Source organism: Rhinopithecus bieti, unplaced genomic scaffold (genome assembly GCF_001698545.2).
Source record: "Rhinopithecus bieti isolate Rb0 unplaced genomic scaffold, ASM169854v2 scaffold_1017, whole genome shotgun sequence".
NCBI classification, from domain to species: Eukaryota; Metazoa; Chordata; class Mammalia; order Primates; family Cercopithecidae; genus Rhinopithecus; species Rhinopithecus bieti.
Genome location: NW_016803657.1, coordinates 927966 through 955687, shown reverse-complemented (window position 1 = coordinate 955687; position 27722 = coordinate 927966). Strand labels below are relative to the sequence as shown.

Sequence of the window (27722 nt, the reverse complement as noted above, 5' to 3'; positions counted from 1 at the left end):
TTTTGAGGCGGAGTCTTGCTCTGTCGCCCAGGCTGGAGTGCAGTGGCCGGATCTCAGCTCACTGCAAGCTCCGCCTCCCGGGTTCCCGCCATTCTCCTGCCTCAGCCTCCCAAGTAGCTGGGACTACAGGCGCCCGCCTCGTCACCTGGCTAGTTTTTTGTATTTTTAGTAGAGACGGGGTTTCACTGTGTTCGCCAGGATGGTCTCGATCTCCTGACCTTGTGATCCGCCCGTCTCGGCCTCCCAAAGTGCTGGGATTACAGGCTTGAGCCACCGCGCCCGGCAATTTTTGTATTTTTAGTAGAGATGGGGTTTCGCCATATTGGCCAGGCTGGTCTCAAACTCCTGACCTCGTGATCTGCCCACCTTGGCCTCCCAAAGTGCTGGGATTACAGGTGTGAGCCACTGTGCCCAGCTGCCCTCAAGATTTCTTCCAGTCTCAGGCTTTCTAAAAAAAAAAATGTGGCCATTTTACATTAGCCTCCCATCTCCACCGTGCTCTGTGCACTGAGAGGACGGGAGCTGCTTTCTTCCTTGGCTCCCTGGGCCCAGGCGATGGGAGCAACCACGGTGAGACTGCAGCCAATCTTGTGTGGCTGTCATGCTTTTGAACCCCTGGGGCATGCTGGAAACAACAGGATCAGAATGGGCCTTGGGCCATGCTGTGAGGGTGCAGGAAGCATTGCTGACTGTGAACAAGCCCCTGGTCCCCAGAGCTTATTAGCCTTAGTCTGTATTTAAAAACCTTTGCCCCCCACAAAGCCATATACATTCCTCATGAGTCCAGCAGGACTGAGAGAGAGCCAAGCAGAAGGAGAAGCTGGTAGAAATTCATGAAATAGTTAGGGGCTGGTGGAAATTTGCGTATATTTGTTTAGAGGTTGATAGCAGCCTCCGTGGCTGAGGCCTTCATGCTGTGCAGTAGTGCGCCATGCCCATTCCAATTGTGTAAACTCCTGCCTAGATTCTGCCAAGCTCTTTTGAAGATCTGTTTCAGGCCGGGTGCGATGGCTCAAGCCTGTAATCCCAGCACTTTGGGAGGCCGAGATGGGCGGATCACGAGGTCAGGAGATCGAGACCATCCTGGCTAACACGGTGAAACCCCGTCTCTACTAAAAACTACAAAAAAAACTAGCCAGGCGACGTGGCGGCGCCTGTAGTCCCAGCTACCCGGGAGGCTGAGACAGGAGAATGGCGTGAACCCGGGAGGCGGAGGAGCTTGCAGTGAGCTGAGATCCGGCCACAGCACTCCAGCCTGGGTGACAGAGCGAGACTCCGTCTCAAAAAAAAAAAAAAAAAAAAAAAAAAAGATCTGTTTCAGGATGAGCCTGAATTGGGTCCTCCCATCTGTCACTGCCCCTTTTTCGCAGAAGGGTGGGGCACTTTGGGGCCTGATGCTTTCTGGGAGGAGCTTGAGTTTAGGCTGGTACCCGGCAGGTGGAGTGGAGTCTACAGCTCCAAATGTGAAAATGAAATAAGATCAAGCTCAAAGAGGGGTTGAGGACAAGTGAGCAAGTTTGTTGATGATTAACTTGCAGATCTTTCCCGTGTCCCTTACCCTCTGGACTGGCCTGTGGTGGGTAAGCCTTGCAGTCCAAGCCGGCACCTAGGATTTGGGGTGCACGTATCTCTCTGCTGGGGCTCTGAGGGCGTGGGGACTCTGTTCTTGGAGCTGAGAAACCTTGCTTCTCTTTCCTTCCAGCCTTGCGGGTCTTGCCCGTGTGGGACTGCATCAGAACGTACTGAAATCATTGCCCCTTATCTGGTTTCAGAGCTGCCAGTTAAGCTGTTAGATTCTCCCACCCCTGGTGATAGTGACGCTCCTAGGAGTTCAAGGGAGTAGATTTGGAGACCCTTTCTAAAAGAAAAAAAATAACACAAGGGCTAGTATTTTTATTTCTTACTGCTGTTATTGTTCCAACCTAGTCTTAGTAAATACCTTAGCAAAACCCTGTCATTTGCCAAAGCAAGGTCAGAAAATCTGAATAAGTTACTCTTTTTTTTTGTTTTTTGTTTTTTTGAGACAGAGTCTCACTGTGTCGCCCAGACTGGAGTGCAATTATGCGATCTCGGTTCACTGCAACCTCCTACTCCCTGGTTCAAGCGATCCTCCTGCCTTAGCCTCCCAAGTAGCTGGGATTACAGGTGTGCGCCACCCATGCCTGGCTAATTTTTATATTTTTAGTAGAGACGCGATTTCACCATGTTGGGCTGGCTGGTCTTGAACTCCTGACCTCAGGTGATCCGCCTGCTTCAGCCTCTCAAAGCATCATCGCAGCCTTGAACTCTTGGGCTCAAGCGATCCTTCTACCTTAGTCTCCCGAGTAACTGGGCCCACAGGCGCGGGCCATCGTGCTCGGCTGGGGTTGTTTGTCTTGTGTTGCTTGCTTTGACCCTTGCCCTCTGAGACACTCCCTCCCTACCTCTTACTCCCTCTGCTTCCTTTCCCTGGTAGGAAAGAGGCAGGCAGAGGTGTCTACACTGGCTGTCTCTGGGACAAGCACCAAAGTGTGTGCTCCATATCGTGGATCTGCAGACACAACATGGCATTTTGATTGGGAGCAAGGGGTGGACGTAGGCGTTGCCTTGTGGTCCCCGCCTTGGAGTTGCTTGTGCAGATGACAGGTTGGAGGAGCGAGCCAGCAGGACACAAGGCTGCTGTCAGTGTGCTGACCTGTTCTGCCTGTGTGGCCTCCCTGTCCCCTCCAGGCGCAAAGTGTGGCCCCTCTGCATCCCTGAGAGGCCAGGCTCCCCTATATCCACAGAAGGTCATCTCTAGCCATCATGGGCAGGAAGGAGCTGGTGGCTGAAACAGAAGTACATCACTCTGATTGGAGGAGGGGTTTCCTGCTGTGAAGTAGCAGAAGATCAAACCGATTTTACTAGACCCTTTCTTTTCCTCCATAGCCCTAGCGGCCTTGGTTTAGATGTGTCTGACTAAAAGTTACCTGGTTAGGGTTTGAATGATGTTGGTGTTTTATTGTCAAGAGAAATCATCGCTCAGTACCTCTTGGAGGTGCTAGGTGTAAACTGCAGGATGAGCCCCACTAGGTGGACACAAGGAGTGGATTTCTGTTTCCTGGAGGCCACGCCCATCGGTCATGGAAAGGCCCGTGTGGCCTGTCCAGCAGAGGAAGTCAGAGTCGAGCAGTGCGTTCCCGGCAGGGCTGGCTGCCTACTACTGCTTTTGCTGGTGGCGTGGAAAGCAGGTGTTTCCCTTTCAGAAAGATAGGGCCGGCAGAGTACACACATGGGCCCCAGCGTGACACGCCTCCCCTGTCCTGCCAGCCCGTTCCCTGGAAACATGTCCTTGTGGAGGCCATGGATGGACATTGGGGTTGCTGATTTCATTTACTTCCATTTCCCACCCCGTCTGGCCCCTCCTGGCCTCTCCTGACTCTTTTTCCCCTTTCCCCATGGTCCTAATGTGTGCAGGAAACATGGTCTGGAAAGATAAGGTGGGCTGGTGCAGGCCCAAAGCGGTTAGGATGCAGCCAGGCTCTGTCAGGGATCCCTGAGGACTGCCTCAGGGACGAGAAGGGGGCCGGGTTGGGGTCTCTCTGGCTGCCTTTGCCTGTGTGCTAATCTGAGTGACTTTAAAGATACTATTCTCCTGTGTCAGCAGAGAAAGGTGGCCTCTGGGGGCTGCGTTCATTCTTGAGTGCTGCCTGTGTGACTGATAAGGGCACAAAGGGCAGCTGGGCCTGGCAGGGGTGGTGCCCTTGGCTCCAGGGGCTGAGGACCAATTGCGTGGTCCCGGCAGTGCCTGGATGCCGAATCATCCCCTGGCGGGGCCTCTGTGGGCAGCCCGGCCAGTTCGTTCCCCATTGTGGTCACTAGGCAACTGTGAACAAAGCGGGAGTTTTTGTGCCTCAATCTCCCCATGAAAGCTGCATCAGCAGGGTAGTGCTGCTTCAACTTGCAGTAGCAGATCGGAGACCTGGCCAGCTTTGTGTCTGACTTTCTGCTGGCCACTGCCACGTCAGTGAGTTCCACTGAGTTATCATAGCTGCTGCATCTAGGAGGAAGCTCCTGCCTTTCAGAGGAGGAAGCAGAGGCTTAGGAAAGTTAAGTAATTGGCCTAAGATGACAGCCAGGCCAGCAAGTGTCGGCGCTAGGATTTGGACCCAGGCAGGGGCTGTGCTCTTACTGCGGCAGAGCTGAGAAGGGCGCCTTGGCGTGAAAGCTGCGGGTCCAGGAGTGCCGAGAGCTTGGGTCAGACAGATCTTTGCCCTGGTTGGGTCATTACTGTGGAGGTCTTCTCAGCCCCCCTGAGACACACAGAGGCCACCCTCTGTTTCTCTCCCGCCCAAGGTTAGACTCCAGTCCTGAAATGGACCTGAGGTCTGGGGCTTTGAACAGCAGTGCTGGTATTGTCTTCCCTGTTCCCTGTCTCCAGCCATAAATGACCCCTTGGGCTATCCAGGGAGCCTGGTGGCCTGGGCTTTCGTTTGCCCTCTGGTGGTCTGCAGGCTCCCTCTAAGCCTGGGAGCTGTCCTGATCCTTAGTCGTTGGATGGGGTCCCTCTGCCCACACTCCCACCTGTGTGTCCTGAGCCCTCTGGCCCAGAGGCGGGCCTGCGCCGTGGGCCGCCCCCACTTGCTGTTGGCACCTCCTGAGATGGAGATGCCGCTGCCAGCAGCCCCCCCAGGCCGGGGTTTCACCAGGGTGCTCCGAAGACCATCAAATGCTCCCAGGGGCAGCCCAAAGGCCGTGAGCCAGGCCACGTGTTGTGTCCTTCTTGGATTCAGCATCCACAGCACAGGTAGATCAGAAGTTCAAGTCCCACATCAGTACTTGGGGAGCTGGGTGGCTCTAGGGAGTTGCCATAGTCCCTGAGAGCTGCATCAGTCCATCAGGAAACAGCACAGCTGCTCTGGTTATTGTAGATTACTGGAATTTACATGTTAAGCTCTTGCCCTAGTGCCTGGTGCACAATTAAGTGTTCAAGTGTCAGCTGGTTCCTAGTCAAGAGATTGAAAAGCCCAGGGCTTTCCAGACTATGAGCTGAGTAACATCCTGGGGAGTATCAGGGCAGCGCTGACTCAGCCGGGGTTTCCCATTGGGTTCCAGGCCCTCCTTTGCTCCCAGCTCCAGGCCTCCCGAAACCCCCTGCTTGTCCCACCTGACTGTGGCCTCCCTCTGTGGCCCAGCAAGCCAGGATGCCAAGACAGCTTTTGGCCTCAGCCTCTGCTGGGGGCGTGCAGGCCCTGCCGCAGAGGAGGCGTACCAGGCGCTGCCTGCGCTCGGCACCTGTTCCCCAGGCTGCGCACTGGTGGTGGGCTGGGGAGCAGCTGGCCAAGCGCCTGCAAACATTCCGTTTATATTTGGGGGATGAGGCATTCTTCATGCGTTTGAAGTCCTTGCCTACACACCCATCAGAATCTGAGCTTCTTAAGCCCAAAATACAAATCCTGCGAGTAAATAAGAGCAAACATTTACTCCTGCTTGCAGTGTGCCAGGCTCACTCCATCCTCCCGCGGCCCTCCCGAGCTGGAAACCTACTCTCTTCATGTTACAGATTGAGAAGCTGGGAACCGAGGTTCTGAGAGCAGAGACCTGCTGGGTCATACAGCTGGTTGTTGAGTTCAAGGATGGAAATGTTGAGTTCAAGGTTCAGGATGGAAATGTGGGCCTGATTCCAGAGCTCCTCTGCCCCCTCCCGCCCCTCTTTTGCTGCTTCTGTCTGATTTGCTGGGGTCTACGTTGTGTGTAGTGAAGTCCACCCTCCTCAGGTGCCCTGCTGTACAAAGCATTCCTGGACGGCCACCACCATGACACAGAGCATTCCCATTGTCCGAAAGTTCCCGTGCCCGTTATAGTCACTCCTGGTCCCAGGCAGCCCACTGACCTTTGCCTTTTCCGGAATGTACCTAAATGGAGTCATACAGGATGAAGCCTTTTGCTTCCACCTTCACTTAGCAGGATGCTTCTGAGCTGCATCCGTGTGTTTGAGAGCACCCGTGGCCCGCTCCTCTTTGTTGGGGTTCCTTGTCCCATCATAGGGATGCACCATCAGTTGTCATCCGTTCACCTGTCGGGGGCGCCTGGGTTGTTCCACCTGGGGCAGTTTTGAGTCAAGTTCATGCTTTGTGTGGATGTGTGCTGCTGTTGCTCTCAGGTAAAGCTGAGGAATGGAGGCGCCTCTGTGCTCCCCTGGAAAACCCTTCCCAAGGAGCGTCAGCCTGAGCAAGCCCAGGACCGAGGCCTGGGGTACGGATGCTTCTTAGTTCCTAGATCTCTGTTTTGTTTTCCTGGGCCCAGCACGCGTTGGAAACCTGTGTGATGGAGAGCTAGGGCGAGAAATACTAAAGCCCACGCAGCTTGAATGACAGGAAGCAAAAGTTGATTGAAGACAAACCCTCTATTGTTTCATGTTCTAGAAATCTTTGGAATGTATAAAGCAGCTTTTCCCCCTGCGGCTGGAACTACCTGTGTTTTGGAGGCTGCTGGGGTAGGGCAGGGAGGCCTGAGAACCTCCTTTTTCCCCTTCTGTACTGGCAAGAAACATGGTCCGGCTGTTGTCAGAAAGGCAGATCCTCTAAGGCCAGCGCCTGGAGAGAGGACCCCAGAGCCACAGTGGCCTGGAGGAGGCTGGGCAGGATGTGGGTCGCCATGAGAGGCACCTGCGTGCGCGCTACCCTGAGGTGCCATGCGTGGCTCAGACTGGTTGCCTGGAGCCGCTCTGTTCTTTCATCCCACACCCCCAGGACTTTTCGTTTTCACTTTTTAAAACTTGTGATAAAGTACACCTAACATATAATATTTACCATTTTAATCTTTTTTTTTTTTTCCGGGGAAGATGGAGTTTCACTCTTGTTGCCCAGGCTGGAGTGCAATGGTGCAATCTTGGCTCACTGCAACCTCCGCCTGCCAGGTTCAAGCGATTCTCCTGCCTCAGCCTCCCAAGTAGCTGGGATTATAGGTGTGCACCACCATGCCTGGCTAATTTTTGTATTTTTAGTAGAGACAGGGTTTCACCACGTTGACCAGGCTGGTCTCAAACTCCTGACTTCAGGTAATTTGCCCACCTCAGCCTCCCAAAGTGCTGGGATTGCTGGCATGAGCCACCACACCCAGCATTTTTTTTTTTTTTTCCCGAGACAGAGTCTTGCTCTGTTGCCCGGGCTGGAGTGTGGAGGCGCAATCTTGGCTCACTGCAGCCTCTGCTTCCCGAGTTCCAGCGGTTCTCCTGCCTCAGCCTCTTGGGTAGCTGGGATTACAGGCGCACAGCACCACACCTGCCTAATTTTTGTATTTTTAATAGAGACGGGGTTTCACCATGTTGGTCAGGTAGGTCTTGAACTCCTGACCTCAGGTGATCATCCCGCCTTGGCCTCCCAAAGCACTGGGATTACAGGTGTGAGCCACTGTGCCCGGCCTCATTTTAACCACGTTTTTTGGTCATGCACCCCAGAAAAGTAGATTTTAACTCTTTGTAGGTGTGCATTTCAGTGGCATTTAGCACGTTCTTCATTGTTCAGCTGTCAGCACCATCCAGCTCCAGAGTTCTTCAGTTCCCAAAGGGAAACACTTCCTGCTCAACACCAGCTCCCCTCCCTGCTCCCTGCACCCCACGGCCCCTGCACTCCCCATTCTATATTCCTTTTCTGTGCACTTGATTTCTCCTGGTATCTCCTGTAAGTGGAATCCTACAGTGCCATATCCTTTTGTGACAGGATGTTTTTAAAAAACTTTCATTTTAGGTTCAGGGGTACATGTACAGATTTGTTATACAGTTAAATGGAGTGTGGTGGGGTTTGGTGTACAGAGTATTTCATCACCCAGGTAATAAGCATAGTATCTGATAGGCAGTTTTCTTTCTTTTTTTTTTTTTTTTTTGGAGACAGGGTCTCGCTCTGTTACCCAGGCTTGGAGTGCAGTGGCATAATCATAGCTCACTGTAGCCTCAACCTCCCAGGCCCAAACAATCCTCTTACATCAGCGTCCCGAGTAGCTGGGAATACAGATGTGTGCCACCACACCCAAATTTTTAAAGTTTTTGTAGAGAGGGGGTCTCGCTATGTTGCCCAGGCTGGGCTCAAGCAGTCCTCCTGCATCAGCCTCCCAAAGTGCTGCAATTACAAGCGTGCTCCACCATCCCCAGCCTGCTAGGCAGTTTTTCTGTCCTCACTCATTCCTCCCTCCAGTAGGCCCTGGTGCCTGTTCTCTTCTTTGTTGCAGCGCGTACTTGATGTTTTGCGCCCACGGGTAAGTAAGAACATGCGGTATTTGGTTTTCTGTTCCAGTGTTAGTTTGCTGAGGATAATGGTCTCCAGCTCCATCCGTGTTGCTGCAAAGGTCATGATCTTGTTCCTTTTTATGGCTGCATAGTATTCTATGTGTATATATACCATGTTTTCTTTATCCAGTCTACTGTTGATGAGTATTTCGGTGGATTCCATCTTTGCTATCATGAATAGTGCTACAATGGACATATGTGTGCATGTGTCCTTATGGCAGAATGATTTCTATTCTTTAGGGTTTATGCCCAGTAATGCGATTGCTGAGTCGAATGGTAGTTCTGTTTTAAGTTATTTCAGAAATTGCCAAGCTGCTTTCCACAGTGGCGGAACTGGTTTACATTCCTACCAGCAGCGTATAAATATTCCCTTCTCTCTACAACCTCACCAGCATCTGTTACTTTTAGACGTTTTAATAATAGCAATTCTGACTGTTATGAGATGGTGTCTCATTGTGGTTTGATTTGCATTTCTCTAATGATTAGTGATGAGTATTTTTTCATATGCTTGTTGGCTACGTGTGTGTCATCTTTGGAAAAGGTGACAGGCTTATTTCATCACTTAGCATCCTGTCTTCCAGGTCCCAGGATTTTCTGAGTCAGAGCTTCCTGGTGGCTCACGATTGCTTATCAGAGGGGGCTCTGGCTTTTACTCACTAAAACCACTCCCTCTGCAGGTGGGCCTTTCTCTCCAGCCCACCAGCTTGGGCCATGTTTTCTGTGTCCTTTTGCTAGGTGTCAGTTCTGTCACTCCCACCGGGGCCTGAGCTAGTCAAGCTAACAGCAAGGCCCCTTCCTTGGTGGGTTCCAAAGCCTGAAGGCTTGTTGCCCTGGGCAGTGCCAGGGGTGCTGGCAAGCCCTGTTCTGTACTTGTCACCAGCCATCCAGCTCTGATCCAGAGAGTGGCTCAATGCTCCCGCTGTGCGGTGTAGCCTTTGGCACCTCTTGAAACCTGGCGTCTTTAAGACTGAGTGAGGTGCTTTGAGGGCAGTGAGGGCCTGGTGGGCTAAGGAGCACCGGTGGGCCTGGTAGGGCTTGCAGTTACCTGGTCACATGCCTGCGTGGCATGGGCCCAAGTGCTGTGGCCCTTTTTGTCACCTGTGGGTGTGGCTGGCCTGTCACTGTGTTTCCCTCACAGCAAAAGCACATTTTCTGTAGTAAACAGGAAATGTTATTCACCTGCAAAAAAATGGACTTACTTCTGTTGAGTCCAACTTGAGATGATGGCCAGTAACTGGGTTTCCGGGCAGGTGGGGCCGGGCTCCTAGACCTGGGGCAGGAAGTTTTGGAGTGCTCACTTTTCCTTCTCTTTTCTCTCTCTTTCCCCAGGGTCCCCCAGCCATCCAGGGGGAGGTGGGAGTGGGGCCTTGCTGGGTGGAGTTTGGGAGGATGACCTCAGCTCCCCAGGCGCCGTTCTGACTCCCAGGCCAAAGCTAACATGGGCTGAGCACAGCCCATCAGGGCGCCCTTATTCCCAAGAACTCAGTTTTGGCATCACAGCCTCCCCAGCTGTGTGAATTCTAGTTTCAGCTTGTGGCGGACTGAAGACAAATGATTTGTCGAGGGGAGAAGTTCGGCCCCCTTTTTGCTGAGCGAGGAGCCTCAGTCCTTGAGTCATCGCCTTTTCAGCACTGACCTGCGTTCCCAGAGCTGGCCATAAAAGGTTGTGGGCTGCGGGCCCCAGGCAGGCCCTGCAGGCTCAGCTAGTGTGGCCTGGTGGCTCTGGGGTCAGAGGCGGCCTCTCCCTGCCCCTGCTTCCCCCGTGTTGCCCTTGGCCTCTCTTTCTGGTTTTCTGCTGAGACTTCACCCTTTGGGCATCCCCTCTTGTGGAGCTCGGAGCCAGCTGCAGGGAGTCTGGGCGCCCGGGGCCTTGTACTTTGGAAGCAGGAGCCTGTGGTGGCATGAGATGCCCTGGCACGATGCCCTTCCACACCTTCTGGGCACAGGGAACCTGGCAGTTCTGCTGTCTCCGACCATCCGCCCAAGCCTCTGGAAGGCTGATCGGGCCTCCCTGCCCAGTCTGGAGGCCAGGACCCCGGCTCCCCTGCACTCCTACCCTGTTGAGAAGCTTGGCCCTCAGGGCTGCTTCTGGTCCGAGAGCCCTATTTCCTGTTGGGCTGGGGCAAGGAATGGTTTGCACATCACCTGTGGAGAGGCTGCCGAGGCTGTGTGGCTGAAGCTGTGGATTTGGGATTTTCCTTATGTTTTGGTGACTTTGCTCAAGGATGAAAGTTCTTTTTTTTTTTTTTTTTTTTTTGAGGCGGAGTCTCGCTCTGTCGCCCGGACTGGAGTGCAGCGGCGGGATCTCAGCTCACTGCAAACTCCGCCTCCCGGGTTTGCGCCATTCTCCCGCCTCAGCCTCCCGAGTAGCTGGGACTACAGGCTCCCGCCACCTCGCCCGGCTAGTTTTTTTGTATTTTTAGTGGAGACGGGGTTTCACTGTGTTAGCCAGGATGGTCTTGATCTCCTGACCTTGTGATCCGCCCATCTCGGCCTCCCAAAGTGCTGGGATTACAGGCTTGAGCCACCGCGCCCGGCCAGGATGAAAGTTCTTGACCGATGATGGGTCCCAGGCCGCTGTCCCCTTGTTCCCACAGAGCCCTGGCTTCCCCGGCCCCTGCCTGCAGAGAAGGCTGTCCCTGCCGGGTCCTGGGCTGGAGGCCTAGTGCTCCCACATGCCCTCCTCCCTGTAGCGCCGGCCGAGGAATTGGTATTTAAATTTCACAGATGGAGAAAGTAACTGAGAAGTTTAAGAAAAGAACTTCAGGTCACAGAGTCAGTGGCAGGGGGCGGGAGTGGAGTGCAGAGCCATCTTAGTGGCCTGAGTTCCTTCTGGGAGCACCAGGTGTGGGGAGGGGCTCCGCGCCCCTGTGGCTTTGGGCTCACAGATGGCGCCAAGCACGCTTGGGCTTAGGGCCGGGGCGGGCGGCGGGAGTGTTTATCCCATGAACGAGCTTGGCTCTGCACACCCGGTGGTGCCGTTTATCTTGGCGTGCTTGTGCATGGAGGCGGCCTCTCGGGAGCCTGGGCTGTGGACCTGCTTTCGCCTTGGAGGGCTTTGCAGGGTGGGAGCAGCGGATGCCACCAAGGGGGAGCCCGTGCGGTGGTGGAGTCAGCAGCAGCTCCCACTGGGGTACGGCAGGGCTGCCCTCCCATCACCATGGGCGATCCTGTCCAGCTGCTGCTTTTCCCTTGGAGCTCCCACCTCGCTGCTGTTTTTCTATACCCCTCAGTCTAGAGAGCGCCCGTGTCCATCCCCAGCTTGGTGAGAGGGTGGTGTTTTTCACGGGGATGCCAGGAGTGGGCAGTGGGGTGAGGATGGGTTTGGGTCCAAGCTGGGCGACTGTCAGACTGTTGTGTGCAGGAGTGGCTTCTCCCACTTACTTCCAGAGCCTGACTGCTCTCTGGGAAGTACTTCGTGCTTCTGAAGAGGGCCGGCCTACATTTGGGTGGCCTGGGACCTGTGGGAAGACTGAGCCAGGGACGTGGAGCCTTGCCCAGAATCAGACAGAGAGGATGTGGCCCCTCGGGGGTGGGGCCCAAGCTCCCCAAGGACTCCAGGCCTTTGTTTCCACATGGCCCGCCTGTCACTCCTTACTCTTCCTAGACCGGGAGGGACAGAAGTTTTACTCTAGGGCCAGAGGAAGAGGTGAGGATTTGTTTTGTTTTGTTGTGTTTTTCAGACAGGGTGTCACTCTGTCACCCAGGCTGGAATGTAGTGGCATGATCTCGGCTCACTACAGCCTCAACCTCCTGGGCTCAGGTTATCCTCCTGTCTTCGCCTCCCAAGTAGCTGGGACTACAGGCCGGTACCACCTTTGTAGAGTCGGGATTTTGCTGTGTTGCCCAGGTGGAACTATTTTGAAGAGGCCTAGTTGTCATATAGGATTTAAATTAAACTGCTGTTACAGAGACCCAAAAATTATTGGCTTAAGTCAGATAGCCGATAGTTAATGTGAAAAACAACAGTCCAAGGCCATTCTGCACGTGCAGCTTTCATCTCTGAACCCAGGGTGCTTCCTCCAGCTCCTCCCATCACATCAGCATCCCAGGCCTCAGGAGGGAGAAAACAACAAAGGGCTCATGCTCCTTTCCTTGTTCATTTCTGCTGAAGGAGGCTGGGAAATGCAATCTCCAGCTGGGAGGCCATGAATCCAGCTGAAACTAGATAGTTACATCTAATTCCTTCCTTTAGGAGGAATTTCAGCTAGCAGTCTCTGCCACAGGCGACAGAGTTCGCTTTTTTGTTGGGCCTTAATTGGGCTGTAATGCGTTGATGGGAAGCAATATAGAATAGAGTTTAGAATCCAGGCACGGTGGCTCAGGCCTGTCATCCCAACACTTTGGGAGGCCAAGTCAGGAGGATCTCTTTGAGCCCAGGAGTTCAGCATAGACATAGTGCTGAACATAGTGAGACCCCCATCTCTACAAAATAAAAATTTAAAAATTAGCCAGACATGGTGGCACATGCCTGTAGTCCCAGCTACTGAGGAGTCTAAGGTGGGGGGATGGCTTGAGCCCAGGAGTTCAAGGTTGCAGTGAGCCAAAATTGTGCCACTGCACTCCAGCCTGGGTGACAGAGCAAGACCCTGTCTCTAAAAAAAAGAATATAATTTTTTTAAAAAAAGACTATAGAGCCTAAAGCTGGAGTCTATCCAGTCCAACCACTTTGTTTTGGAGAAGTATTTAAGACCTAGGAAGGGGAAGTGGCTTGTAGCACTTCCTGGGCTTCTTGTAGAGCAGAGGTCAGCAAACTTTTTCTGTAAGGGTCAGATAATACTTCCAGCTTTGCAGACCTTTCACAGCTTTGCAGTTTCTTTTTTTTTTTTTTTTTTGAGACGGAGTCTCGCTCTGTCGCCCAGGCTGGAGTGCAGTGGCCGGATCTCAGCTCACTGCAAGCTCCGCCTCCCGGGTTTACGCCATTCTCCTGCCTCAGCCTCCCGAGTAGCTGGGACTACAGGCGCCCGCCAACTCGCCCGGCTAGTTTTTTGTATTTTTTTAGTAGAGACGGGGTTTCGCCGTGTTAGCCAGGATGGTCTCGATCTCCTGACCTCGCGATCCACCCGTCTCGGCCTCCCAAAGTGCTGGGATTACAGGCTTGAGCCACCACGCCCGGCCAGCTTTGCAGTTTCTATCACAATGACTGAACTCTGCTGTGTTAGACAAAAGAAGCCATGGATAATACAAATGAACGTGGCTGTGTTTCAATAAAACTTTATTTATACAAACAGGTGGTGGGCCAGGTTTGATTCCTGAGCTGTAGTTTGCCAACCCTTGTTGCAGAAAATAAGTGAGATTCCTGCAAAATGGGGAGCCTGGCACATCAGCACTGAACAAGGAGCAGCTGCAGTTACTGTTGCAGGCGCCTCTTGTCACTGCCTTCCCAGGGCACACAGCTGGCAGGTGGCAACACTGGAGTCTATGATCTACCGTCTGTGCTGTGCTGAGCACAGTGCTGGATCTCCTCACTCTCGCCCTCATCTGACCCACCTTAGAGCTTGCACTGTGGGACGACTTTTGCATTAGCACCTGTTTATGCCAAGTGCTACATGGGTTGGGAGTGTTATGGTGGGGGCAGGAATAGGGGAGATAATCCTGCCCTCAGGGTGCTGTACTGTCTAGATGAGCACCTTCTAGGAATTTTTTTTTTTTTTGAGACGGAGTCTCGCTCTGTCACACAGGCTGGAGTGCAGTGGCGTGATCTCGGCCCACTGCAACTTCTGCCTCCCAGGTTCAAGCAATTCTCCTGCCTCAGCCTCCTGAGTAGCTAGGACTACAGGCACGCGCCACCATGCCCAGCTTTTTTTTGTTTGTTTGTTTTGGAGATGGACTCTCACAGTGTCGCCCAGGCTAGAGTGCAGTGGCATGATCTCAGCTCACTGCAGCCTCTGCCGCCCAGGTTCAAGCAATTCTCCTGCCTCAGCCTCTCGAGTAACTGGGATTACAGGTGCCCACCACCACACCAGGCTAATTTTTAAATTTTTAATAGAGATGGGATTTCACTGTGTTGGCCAGGCTGGTCTTGAACTCCTGAACTTGTGATCCACTCACCTTGGCTTCCAAAGTGTTGGGATTATAGGTGTGAGCCACTGTGCCTGGCCTTTTCTTTTTTCTTTTTTTTTGGGTGTGACAGTTTCGCTCTTCTTGCCCAGGCTGGAGTGCAGTGGCATGGTCTTGGCTCACTGCACTCCTGGGTTCAAGCGATTTTCCTCTCTCAGCCTCCCAAGTAGCTGGATTACAGTGGCCCACCACCAACCGCCTGGCTATTTTTAACATTCCTTTTTGTGTTGTTGTTGAGACGGAGTCTAGCTCTGTCGCCCCCAGGCTGGAGTGCCAGTGGCGCGGATTTTCATGCTCAACGTGCAAGAGAGCCATCTCGCTCGCCGAGTTGTATCTACCATTCTCTGTTTTTTCTGCCTTTCATGTTCTCGACCAAGTAGACTTCGGGCGCGACTCATTAGCCGCTCCACCACCTGCTGCAGTGGCATGTCATAGACTCAGCTTACCTGCAGCACGCGGCGCCACCCTTACACAAGTTGTGTTTTTTAGCTTTGTCAGTCACACAGTTACGATCCGCGGGTTTCACCGTGTTTAGGCCAAGCAATGCGCCTCCCGATTCTCTCCTCCACAAGTGATCCGACACCATCTCGCTCCGGACTGACCATATGCACTGCTGCGGAGTTCACGGCCTTGAGCCACCCGTGCCCCGGCCAATTTTTGTATTCTTTAGTAGAGATGGGCTTTCACCATGTTTGTCAGGCTGGTCTCGACTCGCGGACCTTCGATAGGTGATCTACCCCACCTCAGTCTCTCGTTTCCTAAAGTAGAATGCCTGCCGGATTGGTCTTACACTGTCTAGGGCTTGAGGCCACTCGTCAGCTGTGCCTGGCCCCTTCTAGGAATTTTATTTTATTTTATTTAGAGACAGAGTCTTGCTCTGTTGCACAGGCTGGAGTGCAGTGGCGCGATCTCAGCTCACTACAACCTCCTCCTCCTGGGTTCAAGTGATTCTCCTGCCTCAACCTCCCAAGTAGGCTAGGACTACAGGCTCGCACCACCAGGCGCGGCTAATTTGTGTATTTTTAGTGGAGACAGGGTTTCACTATGTTGGCCAGGCTGGTCTCAAACTCATGACCTTGTGATCCTCCCACCTTGGCCTCCCAAAGTGTTGGCATTACAGGCGTGAGCCACTGTGCCCGGCCTGTAGGAATTTTGAAAACTCTCAGGCTGAGAAATACCAGGCCAGGTTGGAGATGAGAGCCATCAGAGCAGCAGGTCCCTTGGCACCCCTGAGCTCTCCCTTCTCTTTCCCGCAGGCTATGACTTTGCAGCTGTCCTGGAGTGGTTCGCCGAGCGTGTGGACCGCATCATCCTGCTCTTCGACGCCCACAAGCTGGACATCTCCGATGAGTTCTCAGAAGTGATCAAGGCTCTGAAGAACCATGAGGACAAGATCCGCGTGGTGCTGAACAAGGCAGACCAGATCGAGACGCAGCAGCTGATGCGGGTGTACGGGGCCCTCATGTGGTCCCTGGGCAAGATCATCAACACCCCTGAGGTGGTCAGGGTCTATATCGGCTCCTTCTGGTCCCACCCGCTCCTCATCCCTGACAACCGCAAGCTCTTTGAGGCCGAGGAGCAGGACCTCTTCAAGGACATCCAGTCTCTGCCCCGAAACGCCGCCCTCCGGAAGCTCAATGACCTGATCAAGCGGGCACGGCTGGCCAAGGTAGACCCCGGGGTGAGGGGAGCAGCCTATTGCCAGGCAGGGCTGTGGGGCTCTGAAATAGGCACTCAGGGCCCGGGATTGCCCGAGACCCATCCCAGCTCACTGCACAGGCGGACCTGCACTGCGCTGTTTCCCTCTGCAGAAACCAGTCTTTGGTCAGCACTCGCGTGCAGCCTGCTCTTAACTAAGATTCTCTACCCGGCCTCCCTCTAAACCTGTTCTGTGTGTGGTTCATACCCCATCTACTTTCAAGAAGGGTTTGACTATGCTTACAACACAGAAACAGCACACAGGAAGTTACCGCTGAAGCGAAGGAGGCAGCCTCAGAAATGGGGTGTTGGGGGATAGAGCTCTGAGGCTTGTTGGCTTCCCTGTAGGGTTTTTTGTTTTTGTTTTTGAGGCAGAGTCTGGCTCTGTTACCCAGGCTGGAGTGCAGTGGCATGATCTCAACTCATAGCAACCTCCACCTCCCAGGTTCGAATGATTCTCCTACCTCAGCCTCCCGAGTAGCTGGAATCACAGGCACACACCACTATGCCCAGCTAATTTTTGTATTTTTAGTAGAGACAGGGTTTCACCATGTTGGCCAGGCTGGTCTCAAACTCCTGACCTCAGGTGATCCGCCCACCTCAGCCTCTCAGCGTGCTGGGATTACCCCTCTGGGGTTTACTGAGCCTGAAGTGCACTCAGCACAATGTTGGACACCAGGGACATGGCAGGGAGTGACACACGGCCCGTCTACTCCTCAGCCTTCATGGGGAAAGCAGAGCACACAAACAAAAACTAAACATCAGTTATTTGTGTTGTCTCGGAGTGAGCACAGGCTGCTGTGGGAGCTGGCGCTAAGGGCTGTCCCAGTGGAGTAGAAGGGCTAGGGGAGGCCTGGCAGGAGCTGAAGCTTAAGCTGCGACAGGAAGCAGCTCGTGAGGAGACGGTGCCAGCCTACAGACTGGGGAGCACTGGGCACGGAAGCCAAGGTCACGCTGAGGTGGTATCAGTCCAGCAGGCCTCGCAGACCATCCTTACGTCTCCTGGCAGCCCAGGCCTGGTGGCACTTATCAGCAGCCTCTGAATGGCCGAAGGGTTTGGAATCTCAGTGGCTGACCAAGTACTTGAGAGCCAGCGTGGCTGGGGCCAGGAAACGAAGGTTAATGCCACCAGCAGGCCCTTCCAACACAGAATGACAGAACACATGCCCTTAGGGTGTCGGACTTTGGATAACACCCTATTGTGAGCCAGCCTAGACTAGTCACCAAGAGTGACAGTCCCGGCTGTGGTTGGGGTTGGCCCCATGGACAGGAGTGTTTGACACAGATTGTCTGAACAGCTGAGAAGTGACCAAGCCCACACTTGTATCTTAGCAAGGCACCTAGCTATTCTTTCAGGCTCTTAGCACAGGGTTCGGCTGTTTAAGAAATAGGCTCCAGCCAGGGATGGTGGCTCATACCTGTAATCCCAGCACTTTGGGAGGCCAAGGTGGGTGGGCGGATCACCTGAGGTCAGGAGTTTGAGACCAGCCTGGCCAACATGGCGAAACCCCATCTCTACTAAAAAAATAGAAAAATTAGCCAGGCGTGGTGGCGCGTGCCTGTAATCCCAGCTACTTGGGAGGCTGAGACAGGAGAATCACTTGAACCCAGGAGGCAGAGGTTGCAGTGAGCCGAGATCGTGCCACTGCCCTCCAGCCTGGGTGGCAGAGCAAGACTGTATCTCAAAAAAAAGAAAAACAATAGGCTCCAGCCAGGCATGGTGGCTCACACATGTAATCCCAGCACTTTGGGAGGCCAAAGCAGGAGGATCCCTTAAGGCCAGGAGTTAGAGACCAGCCTGAGCAATCTAGTGAGACCCTGTCTCTGTTTAATTTAAAATTAAAAAAAAAAAAAAAAAAAAAGCCCTTGCTGTAGCTCCCATCTCTAGGCCAGGCCAGAGCGTGGCTGGGGACCTGTCCTGACTGCCGAGCCAGGCCCTTTGGTAATACGTCCCCAGTTCTTCAGTAAGACAGCACAGAGAGCAGGGTGCTTGCCCCCACCTCATGGCATGCAGGGGGTACCAGGGCAGACATTTGTGTGGGCATTAAGGCTTCAGTGGCAGCTGTGCCTGTGGCCAGGGTCACAGTCCCCCGATCTCCAGAATATAGCTGAGGACTAAGGATGGGCACTTCCTGGGAAGCCCATGCCCCTGCCTACTCAGAGGCACGGAGACTCTGCAGGCGTTGAGCACAGTGACCCTCATACCCACTCTGTCTCGAGGCCAGTCAGAGGGCATATGGGTACTACCTGGCCTGAGCAGTGAGAACTGACTCATCATCCTTTGCCACCACTGTCCTCCCCTTGTGTCCCAAGTACCCTGGGTCCCACCTCACCTGCCGATGAGGTATTCTCATTCTGGCCTGAACCTCCGTGAGCTGTGTGCACCGGCATGGGTCAGATGCCTGCTCTGGAGGACTCAGGGCTGCGTGGTTTTCTTATTTTTAATTTTATTATTTTATTTTTTGATTGTTTGGAGACAGAGTCTCACTCTGTGGCCCAGGCAGAAGTGCAGTGGCATGATCTCGGCTCACTGCAACCTCCACTTCCCAGGCTCAAACCATTCTCCTGCCTCAGCCTCCTGAGTAGCTGGGATTATAGGCACCCACCACCATGCCCGGCTAATTTTTACGTTTTAGTAGAGATGGGGTTTCACCATGTTGGTCAGGCTGGTCTCAAACTCCTGACTTTAGGTAATCCGCCTGCCTTGGCCTCCCAAAGTGCTGGGATTACAGGCGTGAGCCACCATGCCTGGCTGGCTGGATGTTTTTCTAGAGATCTCCCTTCTGGAGCCTCCCTGTGAGTGGAGTCAGCTTTGAGAGAGGAACCCATGCAAAAACCCAGGTGAGTGACCCCGGCCTAAAAGGACAAAGGACGTCCTGAGCTGATGGGTGTGGGTGTGGCCCTGTCTGAGGCCCTCTCCTTGCAAGGCAGAGAGAGCTCCCCTGCTCAGCCACCTTTGAGGACAGACAGGACAAGGGGCGGGCATGAGCCCCTGCCTGTCTGTGAGACCGTGTGTGATCGCCAGGCCCTAGGCACACTGAGTCACCGCACCTGGAAAACTCTGTGGCCTCCAGTGTTGCCTCACACCTGCCACTTCCTTTTCCTGGAGTGAATGGTGCTCTCTGTGGTGACTCCCACCGGCCTGGGATCTGCCTGCCACAGTGTCCCTGGGAGACCCTAGATCTAGTCCCACATGGCACGGGGCTGTCTCCCTCAGGCAGTTTTCAACCAGGCCCCCGCCCAGGGCAAACAGGCTCAGGCTGAGTGGGGTGGTGGTTGGGCTGGAGCCGGGGAGAAGGGCAGCGAGGCTGGCTGGCCGTAGCCCTCCGTGGCTGGACACGACTTGGCAAGGCCGAGGGATCTGAGGGCTGGGCTGCTCTCGAGGGGTGCCAGGTTCCCAGCTTGCTGCGGGGAAATGAAGGGGGTACCGCCCTGAACTGGCACGTCTAAGCAAGGTATTGACGCTTGGATAAAGCTGGCAGCCGCCAAGAGAAGCCTTTGTGGGATTTTTTGAATCCTTCGTCATCCGAGCTGTGATGATGGAGTGGAGTGTGGCGCGGGCCCATTGGAGTTCTGTGGGCTCCGTTGGCACTCGGCAGGGATTTGGACATGCAGGTTGGTGGACCCTGCAGGAAGCCTGCTCCCTGCTCAGGGGAAGGGGGCTTGCAGAGAAACAGGAAGAACATGGGCTGTGAGGCACCTTCAGCAGCCCTGGGTTCCAATCCCAGCTCCTCCACGTGGGAGCCAAGTGTCCCAGGCACCGTTTCCCAGCCTTGCTTAGGGCCGGGGTTGGGAGAATCCCACCCCGCAGGGCTGCGGTGAGGGTTGAATGGAGGGTATGTGATGTGCCCAGCAGTGCACAACAAATGGCCTCCTTTGGGTTGACAGACTTGGTTTTACTGTTCCTGGATCATCACAATGATCCATGCAAGGCCAAGGCTCTTGTCTTCTGTTTCAAGTGCGTTTTCCTGTCCTGTCATCTGCCCCGCGGCAGTGAACAGCTGTGGCTCTTGCCAGATTGTGTCTGTTCCTAGGCCTGTGGGAGCCAGCGGTGGCAGCGGCCTTAAGCTTGACCCATCCCTCCCGCTTCCCTGTTCCTGAGCGAGCACCTTGGAGTATCCTTGGAGTGTCCTTGGAGGCTCTGCTCTCGGGGGCAGCCTGGGACAAGACAGCACCTGATGGCCACCCTCTGTCTTCACAGGTTCACGCCTACATCATCAGCTCCCTCAAGAAGGAGATGCCCAATGTCTTTGGTAAAGAGAGCAAAAAGAAAGAGCTGGTGAACAACCTGGGAGAGATCTACCAGAAGATTGAGCGCGAGCACCAGATCTCCCCTGGGGACTTCCCGAGCCTCCGCAAGATGCAGGTACGGCTGTCCCAAGGCCCCATGCAGGCTGGTGGCCATCAGGGCAGGAGGAAGGCCGAGGGCACTGGATTTGGAGGGAATCCCATCTCCATGGGGAAGGGCCTCCCTGAACGGAAGCAGCTGGGTTAATCACCGGCACCCCACCCAACTCAGAGTTGACCCAGGCGGTGACACTGCAGAGGGGAATGTGGTGACTCACCCTGCGTGGTGGGGGGAGGGCAGGGCCGTGCCAGCCGCTCTAGTGCCCTGTCCATTAATCCTTTGCTGCCGCCCTGCGAGGAAAGAGCTGGAGTTGCCTCCTGTGTACAGGTTAGAGAGCCAAGAGCCAGAGGGATTCGCCGAGTCGCCCCTGCTAGTCGGGGGGAGCAGCACTTTCTGCTTGTGAAGCCCTCACTGGAACCACTTGGCCTGGAGTCTGGGAGGGGCCTGGAGTCTGGGAGGGGCCTGGAGTCTGGGAGGGGCCGCCCTCCCCAGCCCTTGTCTTTCCTCCCCTGCCCACAGGAACTCCTGCAGACCCAGGACTTCAGCAAGTTCCAGGCCCTGAAGCCCAAGCTGCTGGACACGGTGGACGACATGCTGGCCAACGACATCGCGCGGCTGATGGTGATGGTGCGGCAGGAGGAGTCCCTGATGCCTTCTCAGGTGGTCAAGGGTGGCGCCTTTGACGGCACCATGAACGGGCCGTTCGGGCACGGCTACGGCGAGGGGGCCGGCGAGGGCATCGATGACGTGGAGTGGGTGGTGGGCAAGGACAAGCCCACCTACGATGAGATCTTCTACACACTGTCCCCCGTCAACGGCAAGATCACGGGCGCCAACGCCAAGAAGGAGATGGTGAAGTCCAAGCTCCCCAACACCGTGCTAGGGAAGATCTGGAAGCTGGCCGACGTGGACAAGGACGGGCTGCTGGACGACGAGGAGTTCGCGCTGGCCAACCACCTTATCAAGGTCAAGCTGGAGGGCCACGAGCTGCCCGCTGACCTGCCCCCACACCTGGTGCCGCCCTCCAAGCGCAGGCATGAGTGATGGCACCTGGCCCCGCACCTGCCATCTGCACGCCCGGCTGGGAGGCAGAGACGGGGGAGGGGAAGGCTCACCGTTTCTCAAGGTCCATAAAGACTGAGCGGATGTTTCCTTGCCTCTCGAAAAGGAAAACCACCATCTTTATTTTAAGGCTGTTCCTGGGCCTGGTGGGGGAGGCAGGGGTGAGATGATGGAATTTTGTGCACAAGAACTATGGATATTTTAATATACAATGTTAGAGGCAGCGTTCTTTGTCGCCGCCTCCTCTGTGTGACAGCCACATGTGCACAGCCTCTGCCCCCCACCGGCCTTTGCTCTGCTCTGGCTGCAGCTGGACAGTGCAGCGACTGTGACTGCAGGGGAGCCAGGTCGCCCTTTTGGCAGCTGCTAGGCTGGGACTGCATGGACAGGAACACCAGGCACCCTCCGTTTGCTTCTGAGCTGAGGTTGCTTCACGGGGCCGTGGCTTCCTTCCTCACCCGGCTCTGCCTCCCCCGTGCTCTCGGGCGAAGTGGGTTCTTGTGCCTTCCCCTCCCTGGGCCAGGCTCCCCGTGCGCGGGCCCTGCCCTTTCCTCCCACGCCCCACCGGCTCCGATGCGCCACCCTGCTCAGCAGTCACAGAAGCAGGGCCCAGCAACCTTTTTCAGGGGTCCAGGGAGTAGGAGAACCATCTTCCAGAAAAATACATAAGCTAGTTTCTGTTCTGTAAAGTGACATCTTTCATACTTGACCAAATTTCCCAGTAACTTCCCAACCACTGTTCAAAAGCTGTGATTTTTGTCTCCCCTTCCCACCCTCCAGCCAAGGGCAGTCCTGCCCAGGGGGCATTAGATATGGGTACCCGGGGAACACCCCCTTCCTGGACCCCAGCGTTGCGTTTCCTGGCTGAGGAAGGGTGGTCATCCCAGCTCCTGCCCCCTCCTCACTTAACTGGAGCTTTGGGAAGTGCCCTCCACAGTGAGAGGTGGGTGGTGGGTGAGGGCTGGTGGGGCCTCATGACAGCTTGATGCTGGTAAGAGGAAGCCCGTGGTTCTGGCCAGGCTCTTGTGTCCAGACAGCAGGGACCAGGGGAAAGCCAGTCCCTTCTGTAATCCCCCTTCATTTCCTACCTTCCTTCCTCCTCTGTTTAGCAAAGGAGGGCAGCTGACTTGGATGTCCTTAGAACGCCCCTGGCCCCAGGCTGAGCAATAAGAAACCGGAGCCTTGCGGCCCAGTGGCCTGGGCCATTTCAGGCCACCTCCCCCTCCTCTGCCTGGGGCCACTGAGCCCAGCCTCCAGGGCCCGGGCGCATTCGCAGGCCAGCGGCCACTGTCCGGGCTGTGATGGCACCGAGGCAGGTGGAGCACCGGGTGCCACACAGCTGGGCTTCCCACCAGGCTCTCCCGCGGGGGTCTCAGGGAGCTTCCCCCCAGCGCTGCTTGGAGTCTGCAGGAACTGTCCTTGTTCTCCCTAGCCCATCACTCCATACAGTATTAGGTGAGGATGGATGCGGGCGCTGTCCTCGCCAGGAAGTCACTGTTGAAGTTGCAGTGGCTTGTTCATACCTGTGGGAAGAAAAGTGAAGACTTTCTCCTTGCATTAAAAAGTCTGAACTGTGCCGAAGCTTCGGGTGCTTCCTTGTCTTTTCCAGGGGCAGCAGTCCTGGGTCGTCCTCCCCTGGTGTCTGCGGGGGCGGTGCCAGCAGGGACAGAGTGGCAAGGCTGCCAGGACAAGGTGACCAGCCCTGCCCAGTCCTGCTCTGCTGGGCAGTAGCTGCCCCCTGCTACTAAGAGGGCCAGGCCTGTAGGGAAAACGGTTTCCAGGGGATGATGCCCCCTTCCCTGTGCGAGGTGGGAGCTGAGCAGGAGTTCACTTGGGGTGGGAGGGGGAAAGCAGTTGGGAAGATGTTGATAACTGAGGCCTAGCCTGGCACCCCTCAGCCACAGACGGATGAGTGGGCACCTGCGGGGCCCTCGGCACTGCGTGGCGTCAAGTGAGCAAAGGCTTCTGGGCTCTGGAGCCAGCCTGGCTCCTTGCTAGCCCCAAGGGCGGTTTACATACAGGGAGGCTGGGCCTCTGAAGACAAAGCAGATAGCCCATGACAAACATGCAACTAAGGGTGGGGCCAGTCAGGCCCAGGTGATGTCACAGATGGGGGACTGTTTATACCAGCAGAGGGAAGGGTGACCCATTAGTGACCCTTCATAAAAGGGTGCAGACTTGAGGTGCCATGGGTGCAGGCTGCCCTAGCCCCTCTGGCAGAAGAAGGCAGGACAGAAACGGCCCTGAGGGTCTCAGGGACCCAGGTGCGTGCTCTGCGCCTAGCCGGTGTGGTGGCGTCTGGTCCTATGACCAGTACTTGAAGTGCCAGTGGATGCTTCAATTGCTGCAGGGCTGACCGGCCCTCCCTGCGCCACTCAGCCGCCACCTGTGGGGATTTACCCTGTGCCAGGTGGAGCTGTGCCCTCACAATCTGAGGAAGTTCACGTTCCCCCATTTCACAGAGGGAGAGTCCAAGACTGAGGACCGCCGAAATAACAAAAGTGGTAGAAGTGGATTCAAACCCAGCCATCCAACTCCAGCGTGCTTTCCATCGGGTTACTAATCCAAAGCACACACTAAAAGGAAAAAATGGTAGATCCCCCCCAACCCCATCCTTAGACTGCAGCTGTACTCAGGGCTGAGAGACCCACATTAAAGGTTAAGAGCTGTCACTCCAGCCTGGGGTCCTGAAAGCTTGGGGCAGGGGTCACCCAAGAGAGGTGGAGCATTTTTGTTCAAGCTGCGAGCGCATTAGAGAAGGCACAGAACATAGCAGTGCCCCTGAGTGGCACAGGGAGGGCCAGAAGGGAAGTGCTGCCTGGCCGCCTGCTCTCCTTCCCTAAGCACTCCACCTGCAGGACTCTGTGGGGTGACAGAGGGGCTGTGAACCCCCTGGGGCTGCCCCAGGAAGTGCCTGCTGATCTGAGGCTTGAAAGAGGGGCCGAGGGCAGGTGTCTGCCACAGAGTTCATAGCCCTGGTTTTGGTTCTACAGGTTGGGGGGTCATCTCTGAGCTGTGATGGGGGTTCAGGGAGGGCCAGAGGATGTGGTCAGAGATGTGGCCGCCCACCTGGAGGGCTAGCCCCCGCCCTTGCCTCCTCCCCAGCTCCCTAGCTGGCCAAGACCCTGGGGGAGAAGTCCCCTCTTCGGAGGCTGGCCTGGGGCAAAGGAGGGGCATTGCCACCCAGCCCCCAGAGCCCCTGGACTGAGGCCTTCAGGGCAATCTGTCCTGGGTCCCACCCACACAGCACCTCACAGCCCAGGACCCAAGAAGCAAGGGCCTGCCCACTGCCTCTGGCCATGCACAGCTGTTTTCTATGTTGCAGTTCCTTGTAAAATCTCATTCAGAATAAACATTTCTGGCTGGATTTGGCTCACACCTGTAATCCCAGCACTTTGGGAGATCAAGGTTGGGGATGGGGTGGGGTTGTGTGGGGTGGTGGTGTGTGAGGCCGGGAGTTCAAGACCAGCCAGGGAACATAGTAAGACGCCCATCTCTAGCAAAACAAAAATTAGCTGAGAGTGGTGATGGGTGCCTGTAGGTAGTCGCAGCTACTAGAGAGGCTGAGGTGGAAGGATCACTTGAGCCTGGGAGTTTGAGGCTGCAGTGAGCTATGATGGCACCACTGTACTCCAGCCTGGGCAACACAGTGAGACACTGTCTCTATTTAAGAAATTTTTAAAAATAAACATGTCTTCTCCTTAGAAAACAAGCTAACTGCAAATCCAATCAGTGCCCTGTTCTTATCTCAAATGAGTGTTCTAGAAGAATAGCCTAGTAAAAAATAATGGCTGCCCAGGGTGGCTCACATCTGTAATCCCAGCACTTCGAGAGGCCAAGGAGAGTGGATCACTTAAGGTCAGGAGTTCGAGACCAGCCTGGCCAATATGGTGAAACCCTGTCTCTACTGAAGATACAAAAATTAGCCAGATGTGGTGGCTCTTGCCTATAATCCCAGCTACTTGGAAGGCCAAGGCACAAGAATCGCTTGAACCCAGGAGGCAGAGGTTGCAGTGAGCCAACATCACACCATTGCACTGCAGCCTGGGCGACAGAGCAAGACTCCATCTCAAAAATAAATAAATTAAATTAAATTAAATAAATCAAATGGGCTAGTCATAGGACTTGCCCGGCCACGGACAGCAAGGTGATGAGAGTTGGGAGGTGAGGACATCCGGCCACCACTCTTGTTCCCGTGTTCCAGCGTACCGGGTCTGGCAGCACGTGGAGGGCAGCCTTGGGGAGACCGCCGTGAGTTTAAATCCGAGCTCTGCCACTCTAGCCAGCCCTCTTCCCCCACTAAGGCTGTTTCCTCAAGCCCTAATTCAGGAACAGACGTGGCCCACAGAGGCCGATGACACCCACCTTGAGTGGCCTTTGCCAAGCACCCCAGGGAGTGCTAGTTGGGTGGGGTGCAGGGAGTAGGGCACCTCACCCAACACCCAGAACAAAACAGGCGGGACCTACCCTTCCCCGAAGCAGCCCGCAGACACAGCGGCGCCTGTAGGCCAGAGAGGTGGTGGCCAAGGGGGCTGGGGCCTGGCTTCCTGTGCACCCAGAGGGACTGATAATTGTAAAACCACATGGGGCTGCAGCCGCTGCAGAGCGTGGGAGCCCCTATGGCTTTTGGAGCAGTGCAGGGAAGGGTTTTGGAAGAAAAACCAGGATGATGAAACCACCATATGTCCACCCATTTGGAGCTTTGGACTTTCATAGGACACGCCCCTGGTGCCGGGCAGATGGGGTGGGGGAGGGGGCTGCCAGGACTAGCTGGGGTACTGGGGGGTCCGCACCCCCAGCATCTGCATCAGCTCCTCCCCAAAGCCATCCCAACAGACGCACCTTCACATAAGAGCCAGGCATCTGAGGCTCAAGGGCAGGCTTAGGCAGCTCCCCCACTCCAATCACATTGCCGCCTGCGCTCCTCCCTCAGAGAAAGGTTGGGACGGCCATTGGTGGCCATACTGGGAAGCTCATTTGTCCCTCACACCAGAACAAGTGCAGTTCTCCATTATACACAAAAAGACAGCATCCAGAGAGAGAGAAAGAGATTTACCCAAGACCCCATGCCTGGTCAGCAGCATCTCATGTCCTGACCTGAGTAGGAGTGGGCCACCATGCCACGTGCATGTTTCTGGAGTGGTTAGCAGCAGGGAACGGCCGCCATTCCTGCCAGCCCTGAAGAACTATCTGGTGGGAGCTGCTTCCCGAGGCCAGGGTTGGAGACTCTCATCCTACACCTCCCCTTGGAGGCTGATTCTCAGGACCTTGAGGAAGGGGACTCCCCAACCCTGGGCTCAGCGGCCCTTCAATGTGGCCAGGATGCTGCAGACCCCGGCAACCTGCCTTGTGTCTGCGCTCCCAGCCTCAGAGGGCTATTCCCTGGGGGGCAGACACGGGGTTCCCTGCCACTTCCTCGTGCTGGGTTCTCAGGGCCTCTCCCTGCCCCCACACACCTGCCCTCTGCAGGGCGGGTCTGGACTCAAGGAAGGAGCTCAAGGCTGGCACCACTTCCCTCCCCAGCTTCCATGCATTAGTCTGTAAAGGAGAGTAATAACTCTCTCCTAGCGTGGCCCTTGTGAAGATAATAGATCTAAAGTCACTTGGAGATACCAAGAAGCCCCATACACTTACAAGCTGTTATGAGTGTAACTGCTCCCTGCAGAGCTGGGTGAGAGAGCTAGTGATGTCCCTCAGTACCAAAGGGGCCTGCAGGATGAGTGAGAAGCTGCAGGGGGTAGCTGGGCCCTCCTGCACCCGGGGAGTAGTTGACTGTGGAGGTGGCATTTGAATGAAGGTATCTTGGGGAGAAGGAAAGGAAAGAGAGTGGCCTGACTGCCCGGACAGGGTGCAACTGAGGCTCTCAGGAGGTCTCCTCCTGTCAAGACTCACCCATCCCTGGCCGGGGGCGGTGGCTCACACCTGTAATCCCAGAACTTTGGGAGGCTGAGGCGGGCGGATCATGAGGTCAGGTGATCGAGACCATCCTGGCTAACATGGTGAAACCCCATCTCTACTAAAAATATACACACACACACACAAATTAGCCAGGTGTGGTGGCGGGCACCTGTAGTCCCAGCTACTCAGGAGGCTGAGGCAAGAGAATGGCGTGAATCCAGGAGGCAGAGCTTGCAGTGAGCCGAGATTGTGCCACTGTACTCCAGCCTGGGCGACAGAGTGAGACTCCGTCTCAAAAAAAAAAAAAGAAAGAAAGAAAAAAAGACTCACCCATGCCCAGAGCACCCTGTAAACTGGGCCTTGGGCTGTGCCGTGCTCAGGGCTCTGTGGTGAGCAGGTCAAGGCTGCTGTGGC

The 27722-nt window shown here is 55.2% G+C and overlaps 1 protein-coding gene across 3 annotated transcripts in view; it reads left to right on the top strand.

Annotated features, from left to right (window-relative positions):
- EHD1 (EH domain containing 1) overlaps window positions 1–22987 on the top strand; it is a 29279-nt gene extending 6292 nt beyond the window's left edge. For all 3 annotated transcript variants that reach the window (XM_017893285.1, XM_017893301.1, XM_017893295.1), the window contains 3 exons: window positions 15559–15971; window positions 20202–20366; window positions 20868–22987. In XM_017893285.1, coding sequence (XP_017748774.1) covers window positions 15559–15971; window positions 20202–20366; window positions 20868–21392 — 1103 coding nt within the window. In that variant the 3' untranslated portion in view covers window positions 21393–22987. The remainder of the gene's footprint in view (window positions 1–15558; window positions 15972–20201; window positions 20367–20867) is intronic.
- The last annotated feature ends 4735 nt before the right edge of the window (window positions 22988–27722 follow it).